General features: G+C 32.6%; 1 protein-coding gene across 4 annotated transcripts in view; it reads right to left on the bottom strand.

Moving 5' to 3' along the window:
* Positions 1–22295, bottom strand: part of LOC143240784 (cullin-3-A-like) — a 96103-nt gene that overhangs the window by 37492 nt on the left and 36316 nt on the right. For all 4 annotated transcript variants that reach the window (XR_013021957.1, XR_013021958.1, XR_013021959.1 and 1 more), the window contains exons 3-6: positions 16222–16335; positions 11451–11611; positions 10168–10282; positions 3228–3407 (exon numbers count right to left, since the gene is read on the bottom strand). Coding sequence is in view for 1 of the 4 variants with exons in the window: in XM_076483835.1 (XP_076339950.1) it covers positions 3228–3407; positions 10168–10282; positions 11451–11611; positions 16222–16335 (570 nt within the window). In the remaining 3 variants the exon portion in view is untranslated. The remainder of the gene's footprint in view (positions 1–3227; positions 3408–10167; positions 10283–11450; positions 11612–16221; positions 16336–22295) is intronic.

The following is a 22295-nucleotide window of genomic DNA, read 5'->3' as shown; positions in this document are numbered from 1 at the left end:
GAAATCAGGATTCCAGTCGAGAGTGAAGAAGCTAGCACCTCAAGCAAAGGGCATCCACTGCATGATTCACCGATATGCTCTCGCCAGTAAGACTCTCCCTGCCTCTCTGCAGGAAGTGCTTGAATCTGTAATCAAAATTGTAAATTATGTGAAGATTCAAGCACTCAACACTCGCCTATTCAAAGAACTATGCAAAGACATGAATGCTGACCACGAAGTCCTTCTCTTCTACACAGCAGTACGTTGGTTGTCGAAAGGAAACATTATTGTGTCTTTGAAATGAAAGATGAAATAAAGCTATTCCTGGAGACTCAAGAAAGGAAAGATCTTGTAGCTCACTTCGAAGATGAAGCATGGAATAAAAGGGTTGCGTACCTAGCCGACATTTTTGACCAGCTGAACAAGATCAATTTGAAGCTTCAAGGAAGGGAAACACATGTTCTCCTTTTTCAAGATAGTCTTCGGACCTTTGTTTCCAAACTGCAGAACTGGCGTCGGAAAACCATTCTTGGAAACATCGCTATGTTTGAAAAACTTTGTGGAGTGACAGATGAGTCTCAGATCCAACTGGATCAGTTCCTCAAGGATGAGATTACCAAACATCTTCAGTCTCTAGAAAAGGAAATCGAGCGTTACTTCCCTGAGCTATCACAGGAACAGGAGGTCCTGGTAAGGAACCCATTTTGTACTGAACTTGATGTATCCAGCATCCCAGATGATATCCAAGATGAATTTCTGGATCTAAGGAACGACTCTTCAGCTCGTGATCTCTTCAAGGTGAAATCCGTGACTCAGTTCTGGTGCGCTATGTATCAGCCATACACCAAAGTCAGCATGATAGCTTTACGTGTCCTTGTTCCATTTGCTTCTACCTACTTGTGTGAGGCAGGATTTTCCACTCTTGTCAATATAAAAACAAAGAATAGGAACAGATTGGATGTTGGAGATGACATGAGACTGACTCTAACAAACGCTCGGCCACGAATTTCAAAGCTTGCTGCTGAAATGCAATATCAGGCATCTCACTAGCTGGGTTGGATAGCTGTTCAAATCTATGTTAAAATTATTTTAAGAAATATATGTTATTTTTGTGAATTCAGGTTGGACCAATGTGATTTAATTTGCTAATAAATAATTACAGAATTTTTAAATATTTTTTTTAGATGTTTCTTCCCCTCTCCTTCACAGAAAATAAAAGAAAAATTAAGCTGCTGATAGTAAGGGGGTCACATGGGTTTCAAACTTTTAGGTAAGGGGTCGCGAGTGCCAAAAGGTTGGGAACCCCTGCACCAGCACAAGTATTAAAATATTCCAATATATCTGAAAGCCACACCTGTCTAATACTGAAGGTTATGGAAAAAATTATTTAATTATAGTAAGAAGCTCAAACTATATAAATTTAATTCTAGAATATGTCAAAAACATTAACCATAATTGAAGCAATAAAATCCACTGTATAAAACAACAAATTTATTGTAATTTATTAGTAATGACAAGAAATATACTGCTGATAAGTTTAATCAATCCTTATAAAATTTTTATATCAATTAGTATCTCATGTTTTGTCATGTGATCTGAAATGCATATAACAAGTCATTCAGCCTATACTTGTACATTAACATATTACTAAAAGTGATTTTACATCTTCACAACTCGTGACATACAACTTTTTCTATAACGATTATGTACATCTAGAACAACAAAAACATCCTGTTCGAAGTTGTTTGTTTAAGTCAGAGTACTGATTATTTGAAACCACTCTTCTGAGAGTTATTTCTAGAACATTGTTTACTTTGAAATCACTTAAATGCCAAGAAAGCATTTCATGCATGCTTCACTGGAGTGAAGTCCAGTAAATGTGCAGGCCTCCATATTTGGTTAATTACTTCCTATTCCAGAAATTATTGATCAGTTTAATACAGCTATGTAGGCTTTAACTCCTATTAGGCTGAAACTAGGGCCAGTTACATCAGTAACAACATCCATAGTCATTGAATGTTGTCCCTCTAATTCATGTGTGAATATAAAGGTCAGTATGTACATGAGTGGTCATTTCTGCCCACACTATGAATGAACTTTCACCAATACCATGCAGTGTTGAACCTGGCTCCAGGTTCTCTGGCTTTAAGATGAAGTACAACTAATCTGTAAAAAGAATACTGTTATTACATTCCACATATTGTTGGTCTCCTATATATGTTATAGGATTTATTTCCAGTAAGCCACTTTGTACCCTATTGCATGTGGAATGCTTTTTACCAGGCACTTGGCACACAAACTAGCTCATGAAACATGTTTTCACCTACAGTACACTGTGTACGTTTTGGAGGAAGTACCATATGACTGTAGCTAACCCTGTGCAACAGAAAGCAATATTACCTTTATACATTTTTTTTTAAGTTGCAATTTGTGAAAGACTTCCCTTAACTTAATAACCAAAGTAAGGCTCCTGCTAGTTCAAGTTCATATTTATAAAGTCTAAAACAAAACATACAAGGATGAAAACGGTTATCACTGTGTGTTTGTGTGTAAATATACAAACACGCAAACATATAAAGAAAAGTTTGAAGAAAAGGATATGGACTGCAGTTCAAAGTATCAAAGGATTTAACAAAACTGTTGATTAAACTAGTGTTCAAGAACCAACATCACAATCTACAACTTCTTTTTGGTTAAGTGTTAAAGTCTTTATGATTTAGGTTCTTAAACCCACTTGCCAGAAAAATACTCCTAGCATATTTTGGGATAGTAACTATCACACAGAAATGTATAGAAATATTGTATTTACTCAACAATGTCTTTCTTATGTTATCCACTACAAATAAGATGTAGTTCACAGCTATGCAATGTAATGTATTGCACTTGTTATAATATAAAATATTCAAAACATCAGTTGATGGTCTGATATCAATTTATAGATAAAACAAGCAATTTTTGTGAGTTACAATTATATGGATGAAACTGAAGTTGTAATACGCCATGACTGATTCATTTACATATCACACTCCCATCCCCTATCATTATATTATCACTAAAATATTTAATTATTTATTATTATGTAAACAAGAGAAAAAAATTACATAAACAATGATATTTTCATGAATGGAATTCAATGATGTAGATTTTGAATACCAAAGTTTATGCTTTTTCTTAGGCTGAAATGAAACAAAAAACACTCTAACAGATCATTAGAGCTAAAACAATTTCACTAATACACACATCCACACCTCTACAATTGTTTTCATATGCTCTGTTATAAGTTCTTTTTCAACAACTTGTACAATTTTTTCTTCTGTAGATTCATCCAAGTAGTGCTTGGCACGTTCAGCTTCCTCATTTATGCGTTGTTCTACTTTCTTAATATATATGGATGCACTGTTTTCACCAAGAAATTCTTGACTCTCCATCTACAAACAGCGAAAACATATACAATGTACACACGTACATAGCACTCATAATTCAGAAAGATTACTGGATTTACTTATATAAAACACCTCATCAGGATTATGCACAAATTGACAGTTAAACACACCTTTTAAAATACAAAATCATGTCCAAAGCATGTATATAAATACATACACTATTCAATATATTCTACTTAATATCTTTTTTCTAAGGGTGGAGGTTGAGAGATTAAGTAGTAGAAATGTTTGGGTGGTTTCATTTCTACTTCAAGAAATTTAAGGAAAACTGGCTTCCCACAACTGTCTAAAGACAGTGTAAGGCAGTAGAAGCTGAGATGTTGTAGGTGTGAGCACTCAGATTCAAGCTCTTATTTGGTTTTTGTACATTTATTTCATTTTCCATGATGGCTAACTAGATTATCATCAGCATTTGGATTTTGTACGATAGTTGGGATATCCCCAAAGACATCATTTATTATAAGTTTTGTTTTTACTAATTACATCTTACACTCATCCCTGGCCTTTATTAACATAAGAAGTTTAAAATTACTTGAGAATAAGGATATTATAATGGCAAATTACTTAGTTAAACACATTTCACTCTAAGGAATGGAATACGTAGCAGGAAACTATTTTTTGCATTATGTAATTAAAGCTAAGTTTTACACTCACCAGTCAACTGACAATGAAGCTTTACTCAAATTTTCTAAGGTTTAATGGCATTTACAGATAAACTTAATTATAAATTCCTATTTCTAAGAGTCTGATGACTTTTGTTTCTTATACTTTGATTGCATTAGCCCTAATTTCAAAACTTCACCTGTCTAGTGTTTCAACAACTACATTTCCTAGGATGCTGTTGAATTTATTTTTAACTTAGATAATTTGTTGGAAATTGTTTTTCTGTTTTCTTATTATCAAATAAAAAGTGTTCCTTATCTTACAAAAATTTTGTTTAAGCCATCAAATTCCTGCCAAAATATTTCTCTATTAGATGTTAAGCTCTATAACCATATAATTTACATAAATAACCTTCACCTCAGAAAATGTTTCAAACATATTTGCCATCAAAAACTATTTCTCCAATCAAACTAGATAAAAAGACTAAGAAGAAATATTCCATGACCATTTCTGAATGAAAATAATTCTTCAATGAGTATAAAATGTGCATATTTTATATGTACAAAAGAACTCCATATGACAACTCAAACTCTATGTTTGTGGAAATAAAAATAAACTCAATAAGGCAAACACTGAAATATGTAAACTAATGCATTTCCCAAGATAGATTACTTTCCTGTACTAATGTAAGTTACTACTAAACATTCTCTAACACTATTTTTACTCTAGAACTCCAGTTGAGATTAAAAAGTAAAATTGTTTCCTGCAATGTATCTTCAGGCAGTTAAGCTCTTTTTATCACCAGACAATAATCACAGTAATGGATCATACATGAACTTGTAGCAAATTATGCTTCTTTTTTTTTTTAATAAAGTTTGAAAATTAGACCTATTTAGACATATAACAAAATCAATGGTGTTCTACTCAGTGCAAGTACATGCATTGCTGCAAATATTAAGACTTATATGCTTAATAAAATGTGAAAATTGTCTAAATAGTATGTGAAATGCAAAAAAATTAACATTTTCTTTACACAAAGATGCATTTCTGATAAATATGTTACTAGTTCAAATTTCAATGTTTTAAGTGATGTGAAACACAGTTGTAAGGAATTGTTTGCATTCCTACCTGCAGTATCTCTTCCTGAAGACATCAACATCCAGAGGTTAAAAAAAAAAATCACATATGATGGTAGATAACATTAAAAAAAATAAAACTTTTATCTTTCAATAAGGAGAGAGAAACAAGTTGAATAAATTAAATTTCAAGAATTAGAGGGATCCCACAGTAAGGAAAGATAATTCTGATTGCCTCAAAAGAGAGTTGACCACATCACACTGAGGTCTGAAAACCTGTGTAGAGAAGAAAATGGTGGGAAGATAAGGGACAATGTCCAATCACTCCTGGGTAGCCAAAGTTTTGGAAAGGAAAAAACAGTCTAGAATAAAAGCACTTGTCCCTGTAAAAAAGAAAAGATGTGAGACACATTTAGACACAACAGAAGTATTTCTTACAGGCAAGCTGGTGAAAATACTTTTATTTAAAGATTAAGATGCCCGAGAACTAAGAAGTTCCAGTTGAACAGATGAGAAGGATGACAACAGAATGGAAAGGCAATGAATGGTTAATTAAAAGTGGATAAAGGAAAAAAAAATGTCTAGGGAAAAGAAAGAGTATCACAAACAGAGCTATTCTGTGACTGGCAATCCTAGAAACAGATAATACTTTTGAGAAAATTTAGATAAAGAATACATAGTTTAAGAAATGTAGAGAATTATAGGTGAACCAGTATCAGTAACCAATTATTTGGGTGGTTGGCTGATAAGAGTGATCAAGAAAGCTAACATTCTCCTTATCTGAAAATATATTCCTGATAAATAGCTCTTTACATGTCTGCCTTTAAGATTAGTGAATTACACTAATCTTGAGCTAACTCTCACCTATAACAGGTGTTTTAAAATGAACTGAACTAGTGATGATGTAATCAACATGCAATAATAGCTCTCTACCAACAGAAAAGTAACATCATCAATGTGCAGTAGATCCTCTACAGCACTTGTATTCAAAATTAACTTCACTTTTAAATGAGGCAAGAATGACGTGCACCAATAGTGAGGAGAGAATGTGGGAAGGTGTGCAAAGAGGTAAATATCTATTGGAAATACATTTTCAGGTAACAAAAGTCTAACTTTTGAAACAATATTTATCTTCTCTGCACATAGTAGTCAGAATATCGTACTGATGTAACAGAGTGTCAATGCAACTGTAAAAACCTAAATGAATTTCTTTTTGAAAAGCTGAGTGAAGGGAAAACCCCATGAAATGTGACATTTTATAGCAGAGACATAATAGAGAGGCTACACTCATGGGAGACAGCATCCACCTCATGTAGGGTATATTCTTTGCCCAGATGGAAGTATGAAATTAAAATATCAAAAACAAAAGAAAGAAAGAAAATCAATGGGTTGCAAGAATGAAAAAAAAGGGTCAAAATTAACTAAACATCTGTATATAACTGGTCAACTGAACACAAAAAGTATTGCAGCTAGGGCAATGAATGATCAGACCATACAGTTTGTTATGTGTTCTGTTGTATCATTTATTTACTGAACATTACAGGAAAGGATACAAAGGTTCCTTCCTGTCATTTGGGGGAGAAATTCTGCCCCATCCAGATGGCCAAACAACTTGGAAATTGGCATACTATAAATGAAAGCGACCCACATTACACTTACATGGATAATCCCTTTTTTTACACATAGAAACACATTAGTTAGATAAACAACTGAATTATATTTACATTTTCATTTTATATTTTACTCAGCTATGTGTTACTAAAGTTTTAAGATGCAAACTTGAAAGATTTAATAATTATTTTTTATAATCCTATGATTCTTGCTTCACAAGCATTACTGTAACACATTTGCACCACCAAATTCTGCCAGTGGCTAAAGTTCCTCTGTCCTCTATACTGTAATAGTGGGTAAGTAGGCCCACTGATGTGTATTACAATAAATAATAAAAACATTAAAGAACAGGAAAGGAAAATTAAAATTTTCCTCAAATAAAAATGTACTTCTGATAGATACTTTTCTTCTCCCATAAAAACTTTCCCAACCTATACTATCCTCTATTTCAGCACACTAACATGGAAATGATTATGCAGTAACCTTCCACCAGTAGGAACATGATGTTATCCAATCATAACTAGCACACTCTTTAATCTTGCAGTTGTTGATCACTTTGAGATTGGTAAAGTCACAACAAACCACCCTGGAAGTTGGGAGGAAAATGTTAACTTCTGATACAATATCTTACATCCTCTCACAAAAAACTAGAATCACACAATGAAATGTTAAAGGTTTAGTAAGAAGATGAACCCTTTAGGAAGCACCCAATGGAAAACCACAGAGTGCAAGATAGAATTAAAAATAACAAAACCATAGGAGACTACACCACTTCTGTGCCAGGTATACTTTTCACACTTTAGTAATGTGTCCCAAAAAAGATGGCACAGTAATATGCACACACTAAAGGATAGGTCTCTATGGTCCACCACCTAAACAAATAAGAACTCCCATACTTGAAAGAGGAGGGAGAAAATGCACTGGAATCCAGAGGACCACAATACATGAGACAATGCAATAGGTGACTGCAATACCTGGTGGAATCTGGAATTTTTATATCAGGTCCACAACAGAAAAAGCTTTGAGGCCACAGATTATCAGAAATGGGCAGTAACCCCTGACAACTTTATTTAATGTGTGTAACATGAGCTCATGATGTGTTATGATATTGTATTTTGATGTAAAAATGACACATTAATGGAAACAATCAACAACACCTGGTAGCATCCAAAATTGTACAACAAGTCAAGGGTGGGAAGAGCTACAATGTTTAAAAGACATCTAACATGGTATATTATCACAGGTCATACAGTGCAGATTTAACACTAGGTATACCAGGTAATGCAGCACTCACCACAGAGCAGGATGCAAATATGTGATAAAGGCTCTTGCAACAAAAGAGAAAATGAATGGAGTACTTACCACCCAATTACAGCAATGATTATGACCCTCAAAGAAGATGAAAACTGAATCACTGTCGCATTTTATAAACATTCTATTTTTGTGTTATAATACATAGACATTCTAGCATGAAAAAGCATAATTTATACTTATTTTTTAATATTTTTTTTTAAATTATGAAGTTAGTCAAGTGACAGACCCCACATAGTTAGGGTATAGGAAATAACATAAAGCATAAGGACTTACTGAAAACAAACATTTTAAATGTAATTAGAGGGTTTTAGAAATTATGCAAATAATATTTGAGATTCTTGAGACAAAAAATTATTTTTTAATCATAACATGAAATTTCTCTGTACTCAGACAAAACACTTGATATTTTCACAAACAAATCTATGGTAAAAATATTTCATTAACAAAATCTTACTTTTTGAGTACAAAAAACTTGCAATCTTTACCAAAAGTCTACCATATTTTGTGAAGATGCACAAGCTGTACCAAAAGTTATAGTGCAAATACTAAATGTGTGCAAATGTGTAGACAAACACATGTATATTATACCCAGCCCAATGCAAAAGAGTTAAATGTGGTATTAGAGATCACATAGCCTGAGACTGCAGACACTCTCAAAAGGCAGAAAGCATAAAAGTGCCAAATGCTGAAACTTTCAAAAGGAAGTCCCCAAGAAATAACAGTAGCCTTACATTTGCAAAAATAGAGGTAGTTCTAGCAGTATGTATTAAGAAATTGAGTGTCCATAGTGTTAATGAAGTGTCTCCAGTAGTTGTAGTAGAAATAGATGAAATAGCATGTCAGTTATTGGTTGACACAGTAAATCAATCTTCTCTGCTAAGTGCAGAAATACTAAGGAAATTTTGACATTGCAGAATAATGCTTGAAAGGAAGTTTTGAAATCTTTTACCTTTTATAAAAGGACATCCTGTTAAGATGCTAAGTAAATATAGTGTTCAGGTTGGAATAGGAAGATTAGAGATGAAACACTTATTTTACATGCGTAACCAGATAGACTTAGAAACAGATGGTATTATTTTCAAATAAATAAAGGCCTTTAACCTGCTCAGTGCTGTAGATGAGATAACTTGTCCAAGCCGATCGGTAACACAGTGCCACAGACGAGTTAATTTGTTATCAATAAAACCTAACTTCAACGCTAGATGTCAGCACTATACATACATTTGACATACTTACAAATTGTTTCACTTTTGATCCAAAATGGCGTCACGAGAAAAGTTACAAAATGAAGAAGCATTACAGTTGTATTGTAGCAGCTGAAATACTTGGCAGTCAACAGGTTAAAGTTAGATTTAAGTTTTGGATTACAGAAGAGATTAATTCATAAAAATTATATATTTATAGGATTTTTACCAACTTTTAATAAGTATCTTTATGAGTACATACCTATTAAAACTAGTTTCAAACAGTTGCCCTAAGTTGATACATTCACTACATAGCAACAATGTGCAAAATAAATTTAGTTACCACTGTGGAACATAATTACTTATCCTTTTGAAATGATTAAATCAGTGAAAAAAAACAACAAAAAATTAAAATGTTCATAACAAAAGTAAAGCAAAGTTTAAACATAGCCTAATTATTAGTAATACCAATTACTTGATATAGTTAAATCACAATCACATGATACAAAAAGAGCTGCTATAAAGGAACATGGTGCAATTAAGAATCAAAAGTTAATTTATGTAACTTAGTAAAAAATTATTCACCACACAAAATGGTCTCAAAACTAGTATTTGTACAATTTAGTTAATAGTTTTTGAATTAAAAATAAAACAACAAAATTATTAGCAGATAAAACTTCAGTTCCTTTCAGGAAAAACACATTAACATTTTTTTTTTTTTTACTTTCTTGCAAACCTTTCATAGGAAAATAAATTTGTTCTCAGCTTGATAAAAAATATTTACTCATAAAACAAATAACAGAAAGGCATTTTTGACAAGTTAGTTCATAAAATATAGATATATTTTATATATCTATATATCTATATTTTATAAATATATATATTATATATAAATATAATAACACTTTCTACTGAATATATGAAAAGTTTATTTACACATACAAACTAGTAGCTTACTCTGTAAAATTCAGCTGACTGTGCAAGAAAGGGTTTCTCAAAATCTTCTTCATAAATACACCGCAAGTCAATCCCAAGGACCACTAACATTTGACAAGCATTTTTAATTGCCAACCTAAAAATATCCATTCAGATATTTGAAATCAACTTCAAAAATTAGTTTAAACAAATAGTTATAAAACTCAAATCTTGAAAAATTATTAGTAATGAAAATTTACAATAAGAATCAATCTTAGAGTTCTTATAATTTGTTTTTTAAAATGTAGATATTATGAGTTTTAATACACAGAAATTTTTTTGAAACTAAAAATAAGAAATTCAGTTTGTAAGTATAGTTATATATTTACATCTATATTTTTAAAAATGATAGCTAACATGATAAAATGATTAAAAAATAATGGTTACTCTTTTGGCATTTCACTGACTTTTCCAGTATTACTTTAATTGTGGAATACAAATAATGACTTTTTAAACAAATATAAAATCTTCAAGCACAAAAAATTAAGTTTTAGAATTCCATGACTTTCCACCATTTCCAGGACTCCAAACAGAGTAAATTATTAAAGAAAAGTCTGTGTTCATCATTTAGCTATATACAGCAGTTAAAATACAAAAAACAATTTATTTAAAATGTGCTATATATGACCCTTTTATATTAATCAAAAACAAACTGCATCAACTAATTATCAGTTTAAGTCATTCAAGACAACAGTGTATCTATGATGCAATAATTTACTGAAACTTGTTTAGAACATTTGTGCAAAGCTACAATAATATCCCCAATTTTGAAGGGATCAACTAGAGAGTAAGCAGCTAGTCAATTACTCTAAACTAACCTATGGCCTAGAAATAGGAAATGTTACTCTGTGACAATGAAATGTAAATCATGGACCCCACATTCACAGTCCAAAACACTAGCTACCGACTTGCCTGGTCCTACATTTGGAAACAAAAGCATGCTAATAAAATATAGGTAATACACGTGCACTGAGGTGGCTTCTGAACCCATATGAAGAATCCCACTTTCTTAGCTTTACATGGAGTTTATGCAGCTTTATGTTATACAGAGATGAAATTACTTTAAAGGAAACAAAACCACCTAAACAAAAAAGTTTTACAGAATCAAAACCTTATTTTTGTAAAATACTTTTTGTCTCAGTTGTAAACTCAGCTTTTTCATACAGTGCAAAATAAAATTGATCTCACTTTCAAATTCAAACAAAGACTGAAATCATATTTTATATTAAAAAATAATTTTTTGAAGAAAATTTAAAAATAATCACCTGTCCACTACCTCCCCTCTTCTTTCTCTCATTACCATATCTAATAGTGTCTCCCTAAGGTGATCTCTGATGCATCCATAACGAACCACCTGGTCACGAAAGATGATCAGTCCCAAATTATACACATTATCTACATTATTCTGCTGGACGTAAACTCGGTCCTGTAAAAATAGTTTGAATATAATTTAATTCAATTTGAAGATTTAAATGAGCTTACACTATTTCACCTGATCAAATATCACTGAAATCCAATTACTTCTAACACATCCCATCATTTTAAAAGTAATTATCATGACATTATTTGGATGCATATATTTATTGAAGAATCATAGTTTATTTAGCAAAACAAAATGGATTATAACTATCAAACAGAATTAAATGGGTTTTTAACACTGTAAAAAAAGGAAATATAGTATTTTGTGACTAATTCAGCAGTTGTACCATATAACTAGCAGGTTAGAATAGATTAATTTTGTACAAATATTCTGTACATTTCAATAGATATTCATCATTTAAAATACTGGAATGGAAATGATAAATATCTTAAAGCTACTGGTATACATTCTGAGGTCACTGTTAGATTTTGTATAGACTGGACAATGCTACAAATGGCTAATGACATTAATAATATGAGCATTAGGAAAATACTTTTGTTTGATAAACCAATTCAATATCAATGCTATGAGAGCACAGGTGGAGGTCAAAACATGTATGCCAAGACCTTGTTCAAATGTATCTTTGTCAACCTGAAGATGACCTAGGAAGGTTGAAACACTGTTCTCTGCTTATCAATAAAAGTGTTAATGCCCATACCAGCCGTTCTGAGATACATTTTTATTTCAAGTGAGTTTCTCATCATTAAGAGGAAGACTTTGTTCAACTACAATTTAACAAGATATTATGAAGTATATGTCTGTTATCAATGTTTCATTTTACTCTTCACTGCTAATTTTGTAATAATTCACAGAGTACTAGATATACACAACTGTTTCATTTAAATTTAGCACAAGTTACGATTTAGATAGTTATAAAGCATAAGTGTTAATTTTAATATTTTAAGAAGCAATAATTTATTCCAGGTTTGCTTAATTAGCTTTATTGAATTATTTATTGTGTAGTTCAATTGTTTTAAATTGATTTCACATTACTCAAACCTTCTGAATTCTTCTTCTTTGTTTAAGTGAGTGCTGTTACATCATAATATTTCACAGTTTGCAGAAAGTTTGAGGTCTCAGTTAGTCAAAATACATATATTTAAGTAACCAAAATTAGTACTAGTCAAATAAATTAGTGAAAGTGAAAAAAAAGTGAAGTTAGACAGCATAATTGAATTTAGCTGTAAACAGCATGTAGTAGCAAAATTAGCACTAGTCAAGTAAGTTACTGAAAGTAAAAGTGTAAAAAGTGAAGTTAGACAGCATAATCAAATTTAGCTGTAAACAGTAAAAACAGCTGTAAAGTGTAAAAAGTGAAGTTAGATAACATAATCGAATTTAGCTGTACACAGCATGTAGTAGCAAAATTAGTACTAGTCAAGTTAGTGAAAGTAAGTGTAAAAAGTGAAGTTATACAACATAATCAAATTTAGCTGTACACAACACATGGTAGCAATTTCTGAGGTGAGTTTCATCAAAACCAAAAGGAAAAACAATAGAATTATAGTGATTGAAAAGGACACAAGAAAAGAAATTCTGTAATACTTCAGCTCCAATGCTAGGTACCAAGGGTTAAAGACTGGAAACTCATTGGTACATTAATTTGTTTTTGATTTGACAGACAAACTAAAGTTTACAACAAATTATCAAAACTTAGTTAGTTATTTGACAGTTTATGTTTTAAATAATTCTCAATGTCAAAATTGTAGATAAACCATGAACATAGTTAACAAGTTTGTTGTACATTGTGCATAAAACTTGTTCTGGTATATCAATTTTAAGAAATTATTCCAAGTTTGGTTTATTGCTTGTGGTTTACTCTAAACAATAAACTTAATTTCTAATTTCTTTCCCAACCAGTCCAAACTATCAACATCTCTAACACTTGCTTCATCGTGTCACTCGATAATATATTGTAATGTTTAAATTAATGCTATCTTTAAATTAAACAAACATACAAATTTTAAATGAATTTTGCATTACTTATCATGACTAAGCATGAGCAATATTAGAAAGTTGTATATCTGCTGGTGGGAGAAAAAATCTCATAAAATAAGGCTTACAGAAAGATTCAACAAAGGCAATAAACAAAAATGATGCTTACCAATATCCTGTATGTCTCACAATGAAACACTAACCTTGCTTGTTATAAGGGCAGCAGTTTAACCTCAAATGGAGTTTTGATCAACATCAGGCTAATACATTCTATATTTTGAGGCTATAGAGTACTGGATATGTTCATGGACTCCTTAGTTCAACCCTTCTGGATAGCATAACAATGAGCTATGGAAAAACAGCTTGCATGACCTGAAATTCCTCAATGACCACTGTCACACTGTTAGCATGCCTTCTGTTTTGAAAGAGCTCATGTTTGCCCCAAGGGTCATTATCTTCATCAGGTACCAGAAGTAAAGATTAGAATAGCAAAATGTGACCTCCAGCACCACCTCAAATCTCTCGACAGGTAAGGTAGAATCAACCATAGTTGGGTGTATGATCAGAAAACACTTGAATGTCCAATAGAGACTGCCCCATTCAATCTCATATCTGCCAGACCACAAGCCACCATTTCAACTTTTAGTCATTCATGTCTCCTATGCACACTGAGGAATAAACCCTAAAGTGTAGAACTAAATCAACAGCTCAGGAAGTCCCAGGCTGGAATTCCTTTTACCCAAGTCCATTATCAGTGATATCATGGTCATGGACTTTCACAGCATTGACAAACATCCAACATCAAGGAGAGGAATTTTCTTAGATTCCACTTTTTGTGATGTACTCTTCATCTTCAACTTTTAAAAAATTCTATTTTTTTCTCATATGATAATCTTTAAGTTTCATTCACGGAAAAGTTAATAGTTAAAAAATCACTCGTGAAGAATACAGAAAACTATGAACTAACCCAAGTTCAAAGCCAGTTGGCACAGAACCAACATTTCTCTGCACTATTTTACCTTTTGGTATTCTCAATTAAAATTATTTATCATTCATATAAGAAAAATAAATGCAGTAGCTTGTGAAATGCCAGCAAATGCACAACTGAATAAATTTAAATTCCAACTTAACTGATTTAAAACACAAATAGAACTAGATAACACAATCTATTATCTGTGAGCAGCAACTATCAATTAGTAACCATGTAAACTAACCAATGGATAAAAATTAATGTTTTCAATTATTCTATAAATTGATTAATCTAAAGTACAATTAAATACATTGCTGCAAAAATAATCAACTAAGTGAAGTCAGGCTTTCTGACTATTATTATATTTGACTATACTGACTATTCACATAATTGAATTATTGCCACCAAACCTGCTTGCCATGTTGCTGTTGTTGCAGTACAGCTTCTAACGCTATCTAGCACTACTGATAACATTTCACTGCTGACTAGGAAGAGGGCAACTGGCTGGCAGCATCTACAACCAAACTTTTTTTTTGTTGTTGCTGAACCCTTGACTAGAAGAAGACAATCTCTGGCAGTACCCACCAAAGTTTTTCTTTCTGTACATCCCATGGTTGAAAGTATGTTTAACTCAATTAGCATTATGAAAATAATCAACTAATTGAAATTAGTGTTTCCATTTACCATTGTTTCTGATTATTCCACTAATCATAATCAACCAACTAAAATTACAATTAAATTGACTGTCATAAAAGTAATCAATTAATTGAAATCAGTTGTTACATTTATTACTGTTTTCAATTATTCCAACAATCCAAGTAATTGAAATGTTACCATTATGTTTGTTTAGTGTTAAGCAAGTTACATAATGGGCTATCTGTGCTGAATACTTCTACATGATGACAAGCAGAATGAACAATAACAATGGGATGTGTCCCAAAACTATATAACCAATTAAAATTTCTAGCTTACAAGTTTAATATTTAGTGTAGTTCTTTCACATAATCACGATAATTAAGGAAAGAAAAATTATACAACAAAAAATGTCAAAAAAATTCCACTAAACCTTTTGAAAAAAAAATATGCTAGAAGACAAGCAGTGATACGGAATAAATAATGCTAATGCTCATGAGCATTACTGTGCATGGAGAATGTATTATCCTCCTTTTAGTGAAAACCTATAGTCTAATGATAATTACATTATTGGCTGGCACAATATAAATTGATACATGTAGTGGTTGGAGCTTTCTTGAAAGCTTGTGGTATACGCATGGTAGTGCACACAGATTGACATTCTTTTATGGTACAGAGGTAAGAAGCATTTCTAAACTTTTTTTTTCACAAGCAATGTTAATAGTGCCATAACTTAACAATAGTACATTTGATCTTCAATAAAAAAGCTGAATTACAATCAGGTTGCATATATTATTTCCTTTCACTAACTGAGATCACTCATAAGGCACAATTAATCACATTTTCAAAGTTACATGTATGTGGGTGCCTTTTTTGGGTGAATGAACTATTAACTTTTACAATGCATACAATTACAAGTTTCCAAACTTGCTTTCAATGGTAGGATTAAATCATTTCTAAGCAGTGCCAAGCATAATTCAACCATGTTTCACTTTTGATTTCATTCACAATAAACATCAGAGACAAAACCTTTCAGAGATTATTATTAAATGATATAAAGAAAACAATGAAGGCTTACCATGTACATAAGTATGTCTCTAATCATCACCATACTGGTCTGATGATCATTCCATGCTTGATTCAGTGTTAACAAGAAGTTATTGTGCAGCGATGACAGGACTTCTTCCCGAATCTATAAGAAAAGTACCTGACTATTAATAGTGAATATAAATCACAAGTATGTCCTACATTCCTTTGTATATAAAGTTGTATTGCATGAATCTGGTACAGAATATTTGTTGACTTTGTAAATCAACATTATATATGTAAAAATAAAAATTCGACTCATACATACCATGTACCCTAACTTTTACTCATTTTTATATTTATTTTTACACTTCTCAAAGTCAAATTCACTACTGTCTCATAAAATAGCAGAAAACTGAACTTTTAATAATCACCATCAAAATAACATGGATAAAAACTACTATTTTAATAATTACAATACTATATTCAGATTTTGTTTTTTTATGCTAATAAAGAAAACAGAATAATACAGTTTACTTATCATATATTTGCCTTACGTGTATTTTTTGTTTTGTGAAATGAATTTAAGTTAGATCTATTGGTCTCAATTTGAATATATGGTACAAGTGTAACAAGAATTTGCAAGTTTTAAGTTGGGATCTATAAAAATCATGATTTCACAAGCTAATAGAGAGAGTGTCTCACATATTCTTATGAAATGAAAGAAAATAAATGTTTATGCTTTGTGTGTGTGTGTATGTGTGTGTGTGTGTGTGTGTGTGTGGGTGTTTGTACACATAATTATAAGTTTCCAAACTCAGCCATACTAAGCAATATTCTAGACTGTGGTCATTGCACCTCTGATAAATGGAAAAGGCAGACAACAGGAAATTAAAGTACTCTGTGGCTAATTTTTTTATATACTTCATGTACAACTTGTATGAATCCACAAATATTTAAATAAATAGAATAGCATTAATTTTAAACTCCTTGTACTAATGAGAAACTGACAATTGTACAATACCATTTTAGTCCTAAAGCCATGTAATGCTTCACTGAATAAACATTCATTTAGAAAGATGAATACAAACTGACATTGTTCAAAACTGGATTTCTCATACAGATACATGGCAGGTATTCAGTTTAGAGGAGGGGGTGCTAAAAGTGTACTGCCCCAACTAGGGTGTTCAAGAATGTTTTCATTTTTCTTTGCCGTGCTCATGAAGATCAGTGACCAAAATAAGCTCGCCAAGGAAGAATGAACTATGAGTTTGGATAATTTTTTTTCCTTTTACAGATCTGGTTTCAGAAATGTGTAGCTGAGGCAAAGAAGAAACAAAATGAGGCAATGACAGGAAAATGACAATCATGGTCAGTGTCCATAAAGCATACCAAACATCCATTTATAAATGTGTGTGTGTATATATTATTGCATATCCTTTCCTTCACAAAGAAATAGGATAAATGACACCAAATATTTTTTACATAGAGATATTTCATATGAAAGTTAAAGGAAAGTAAACATAAGCATAAATCTAAATATGTTTACTCATCTTTTAACTATCACCAATATCAAAAATATTTTGTGTTATTTATCCTGTTTCTGTGGATTTCTCAGCTGGTCATCATATAATTTTGTTTATTCATGTTTGTTCATATTAAAACTGATTTTACTGAAAAAAGACAAAACCTCAAATGATTAGTTATAAAGCTGAATGGCCTCAAAATAATTTTCAGAATAAAACAGTATAAAGTGGTGTTTGAACATGAACAAAGTACACCCATTTTGTATTTATTCTGGAAAGCACACTGCAGTTGAATCTCAGAAGGGTCATCAAACGTCTCTCTTTCCTACTACACATCTTTAACCTTTTACTTTTCTCTCCATTTCTTTCCATAGATCATGGGGTATTTTGGAATTTTAACAAATTATTCATATAAGCATTGTTATGTAATGTATCATGTAAATCATTAAATAAGTGACAATTAGCAAATAATCAGAAGTTTAGTCTCCAACTTGAAGAAGGAATAGGTAATATCAGAGTCAATATCATTGTATATGGTGCACATATTTTCTGAAATTATGAAATACCTCATGCAGAGCTCTACTGCACCACACACTACACACAAATTAAAACTGCCACAGTTAAAGATTACTTCATACCACATTGTTCCTATCTAATTATCAACACAAGTACAAGTTCTAAGAAAAAGAATTTATTAATCTGATGCACAATTATAAGAAATCTTCATCTGCAGAGAAAAGTCATACTGAAAGATGAGTAAATGGGTTAAATTCTGAACTTTATGTAAGGAGTTTCATTAAGTCCCAATCAAAACTTGTACATTACCATACAAGAAACTTTCAAATCACTATCCCCCTAAATGCATAGATTCCAAAACAACCATACACTGAATCAAAACTGCAATATTTCAAAATATCCATTGATAAGGATTCCCACATGTACAAGGAATTGTGATAGGTGATAGTGTAATATGCAGGGGTAGAAATATTCTACATTTTCAGCAGGACACATGTCCTGCTGGACAGTGAAACTTCCCAGACATTTAAAAATTGTCACCAGACATCACCAAAAACAAGAAATCAAGTAGAGACTATTATATAAAACAGAATCATTTTATTTATGGCACTGAAACATTATTTCAAAGCAAGTGGCAACAAGCCTTGTATCCATTAAAAAATGACACATCAATCAAACTGGTAGATTTAGTCATCCAGCACCAAGACCATTAGCTGATGAAGACTCAGTAACTCTATTGTCTTTACGTGTGGGAGTTCCATGTGGACTCACAAATCGTCTGGTTTTTTTACTGTCCTTCCACCAGGATTCTACAGACTTGCACAGTAATTCTGTGCTTGCAAGATCACAGGTCTTATTCTTAACTAATTGTATTGTCATCAAGTCATTAAGAGAATCATTTATTAGTTTGGACTGCCAGTCATCCTTAATAACTGCCATCTGGGAAAATCCACATTCTGGTTCAGCAGATGACACAGAAATCACCTGCATGAGACATACCAAGGCCAACACTGTTGATCCAGGGAAAGGTTTACCATCCTCAACAGTAATTTGACTTAACATGTGGGTCCACAATCCACTTGCACTACTAGCCAAGGACTCATCTGATTTGGCAAATCTTGTGGCTTTGAGCAGTGTCTCATGTAAGTCAGCTTGGCAAATATAAGCTGCAATGTTGAAACCCTTAGCTTCTAGCAGAGCACCAAAGTGATCCAATAGTGTCTGGAGTTCATTTTGGCCATAAGATGACAATGCTTCCTTGCTTTTAGGCCAGTTACTTGGTTAAAAAATTTGAAAGGCACCAATAAAATCCTTATCAAATTTTTCAAATCTCTTATTCAGATATGTGACAATTTTACCTATGAAGATGGCAGTTTCTTCAGCCACGGATTGAGCAACTGTCTCTTTTGTGGCACTTTTTGAGCCTCTGGCTCTTGTCTGACCACTAATAGCAATCACCTTTCCTCTAAGTAACCACTTGCCAGTTTGTTCACATGTTGTGAGCTCTTTAATAATTTTCTGGGATCTCTCAACATGATTCATATTGCCCAGCTTCTCTTTGCAAACAGCAAGTTTGTCAGAAACAATGTTCACAGTTGCAGAATTGTCTTGCATTTTGAGTCTAAGAGATGTCAAAACAGGCAGAACTGCCAAGAGTATGTCCATGTACAGGATGAATTTAATGCTTATCAAAGTACTGTATAACCCTGCAGCTTTCTGTCCACATTTCCCTTTGTCATGCAGCTTTACTTGATACAAATGCTCTGCTAAAGCTGGCCAGTTATGAGAAACTGACTCTAGAGGGTGCTCTCTGTAGGCCACCCATCAGGTTCCTGTCTCTTTTGTTGGCTTTCTAACAACAACGTTATTGGCTTTACCAGCTTCTTTGAGGCCAGCCTAGTTTTGTGGCAAATTGTCATAAAACTTTCATAGGTTTTCTAAAAAGGTTTAGATACTATTAAAGTAAGGGATGTCCTTGATGGTCTTAATTGCAAGTTCCAATCTGTGACTAACACAGTAGATCCCTATCAAATAAGGTTTTTGCACCTTCAGTCTGTTGACAAGTCCTTTATTTGTGCCAAAATTGACAGCTGCCCCATCAGCTGTCAGGCATACAATTTATTCAAGCCAGTCAGGAAACTTGCCATATATGGACAATGCTGCAAGTACAAAAAAATTAATACCCAATATTAGTTACTTTCTGTGAAAACCAAAACAAATTGTAAATTTGTGCTTTGGAAAATTCAATTGCTCCATCATCTGTCATGCTATTTGTGCTAGGTTAAGCTCCAATTCTCTCAGTGGTAAATACATAGTTCTTCTTGGTTTAAATCAAGTGAAAAATGCTCAAGTTTTCACTGATGTATATTAATAATGGAATGACTATGTAAACCTGAATTAAAACACAAATGTACATGAAATATTGTCCATTTTAATTTTTCTTAATTAGGAATTCATGATAAATCCAGAAAATTCTCATCCCAGGTAATTAAGAAATCTTTACCTGAACTAACTGCCTGTAGCAAGTGTTCAGAATCAGCCTTCTCAACTGACTGCAGACACAGGAAGTAGGTTACTGGGTAACAGTCACTGTCCAAGTATCTTACGTAGACTATCTCCTGCTTAATGCTGGCAGTGTCTGTTGAGCAGTCAGTCATAATGCCAAAGAATAATGAGGTGTGCAGACGAGATCTGACATTAATTCTAATTGTTTCTGCAATATACTTCATAAAGAACACTGCTTGTTTGTTATTGGCATAAAGTTCTGTTAAGTTCATACCAAAGTTGTGCTCCTGCAGCAACAGAAGCTCTTGAAAATCACTGAATGGTTTGGCATTCAAAGCCATATAAAGGGCAGTCCTGAACAGCACAAGCAAACGATCTTTCTCAGTCTGGTTAAGTTTGCTCAATTTTTTCATCATGGGAGTTAAATAAGGTGTTTTTTTTTGCTGTTTTAGCTTGACAACTTAGACTATGGGAGTGACTGTTTTCATGCTCCTTAACAGCACTTGCTCTCAGGTTGGAAGATCCTGTTATGAAGGTGTTCTTCTGCCTTCCACTACTTTGGTCATATTCCTGACAAATTGAGCAAAACATCAGTCCAGTAGCGTTATTATACTCAAGCCATGGTCGGCCTCTATTCCGTTCATCCTGGAAATGACGAGTATGCTTAGCACCAATACTGGTAGTAGCAGTTTTTGCTTTAACACTTGGGCTTGGGTCATTAAGCTTGGGTTTTTTCACTCGTGGTTCCATAGTATTGTCTTCTGATTCATTAGTCTTGCTCGTGAAGCCAAACTGAAATAAATCGTGAGACTTTTCCATTTTTTTACTATCAGATGCCATGATCAGATCGTCGTGAATGTTTGGCAGTCATGTGACTATATGGGACAGCATGGATTAGGCGACCTAAAAAGCTCATTTTGTGAGCGCTCACGACAGTTTTTAAAATTTGCTTTTTTTTGGTCTTAAATGAAATCTTAAATTTCGCAAGTTATTTTTCACTCATTATAGAATATACTTTTAAGCAAAATCTTTGGGCTGTGCATACACAGCTTTTGCCTTACTTATTTGTGAGACGATGTATTTGTGTCTGATTTGTTAGGAATATGACCACCAGTCACGATGTCCGGTGATAGATGGAAAAGTGCTGGCCAAACTTGATTTTTTAACGGACATGTCCGGCTTTAAATAGAAAATTTTGAACCCTGATATGAATTATTTCAGGATTCTTACTACTCTAGGAAAAAAGTTAGAACTAACAAAAAAACCAAGGATAGCTGTAAATTTAAGTTCAAACTGGTAGGTAGAACACAGTCCAAAATCAAAGCTGGTAAAACAGTGAGGAGATACTACAACAAAAAGATAACAGATTTAAATAACTCAATTATCATAAGTAAAATGTGTAAAGAAAGTAAAAAACAAACAAAAAGGAAAGTAACAGTAACCACCTGTGATTTACATCTAACCAATAACTGCTAAACATTCTCTATTCTTAATGGAAGAACCATTAGAGTGCAGATAGCCCTCATGTAGCTTTGCACAAAATTCAAAACAACAATCAAGAACCATTAGGAAATGATTT

This window comes from Tachypleus tridentatus, chromosome 13 (assembly GCF_004210375.1).
Source record: "Tachypleus tridentatus isolate NWPU-2018 chromosome 13, ASM421037v1, whole genome shotgun sequence".
Taxonomy (NCBI): domain Eukaryota; kingdom Metazoa; phylum Arthropoda; class Merostomata; order Xiphosura; family Limulidae; genus Tachypleus; species Tachypleus tridentatus.
The sequence above is the reverse complement of the archived record's forward strand: the minus strand, read 5'-3'. Positions and strand labels throughout refer to the sequence as shown.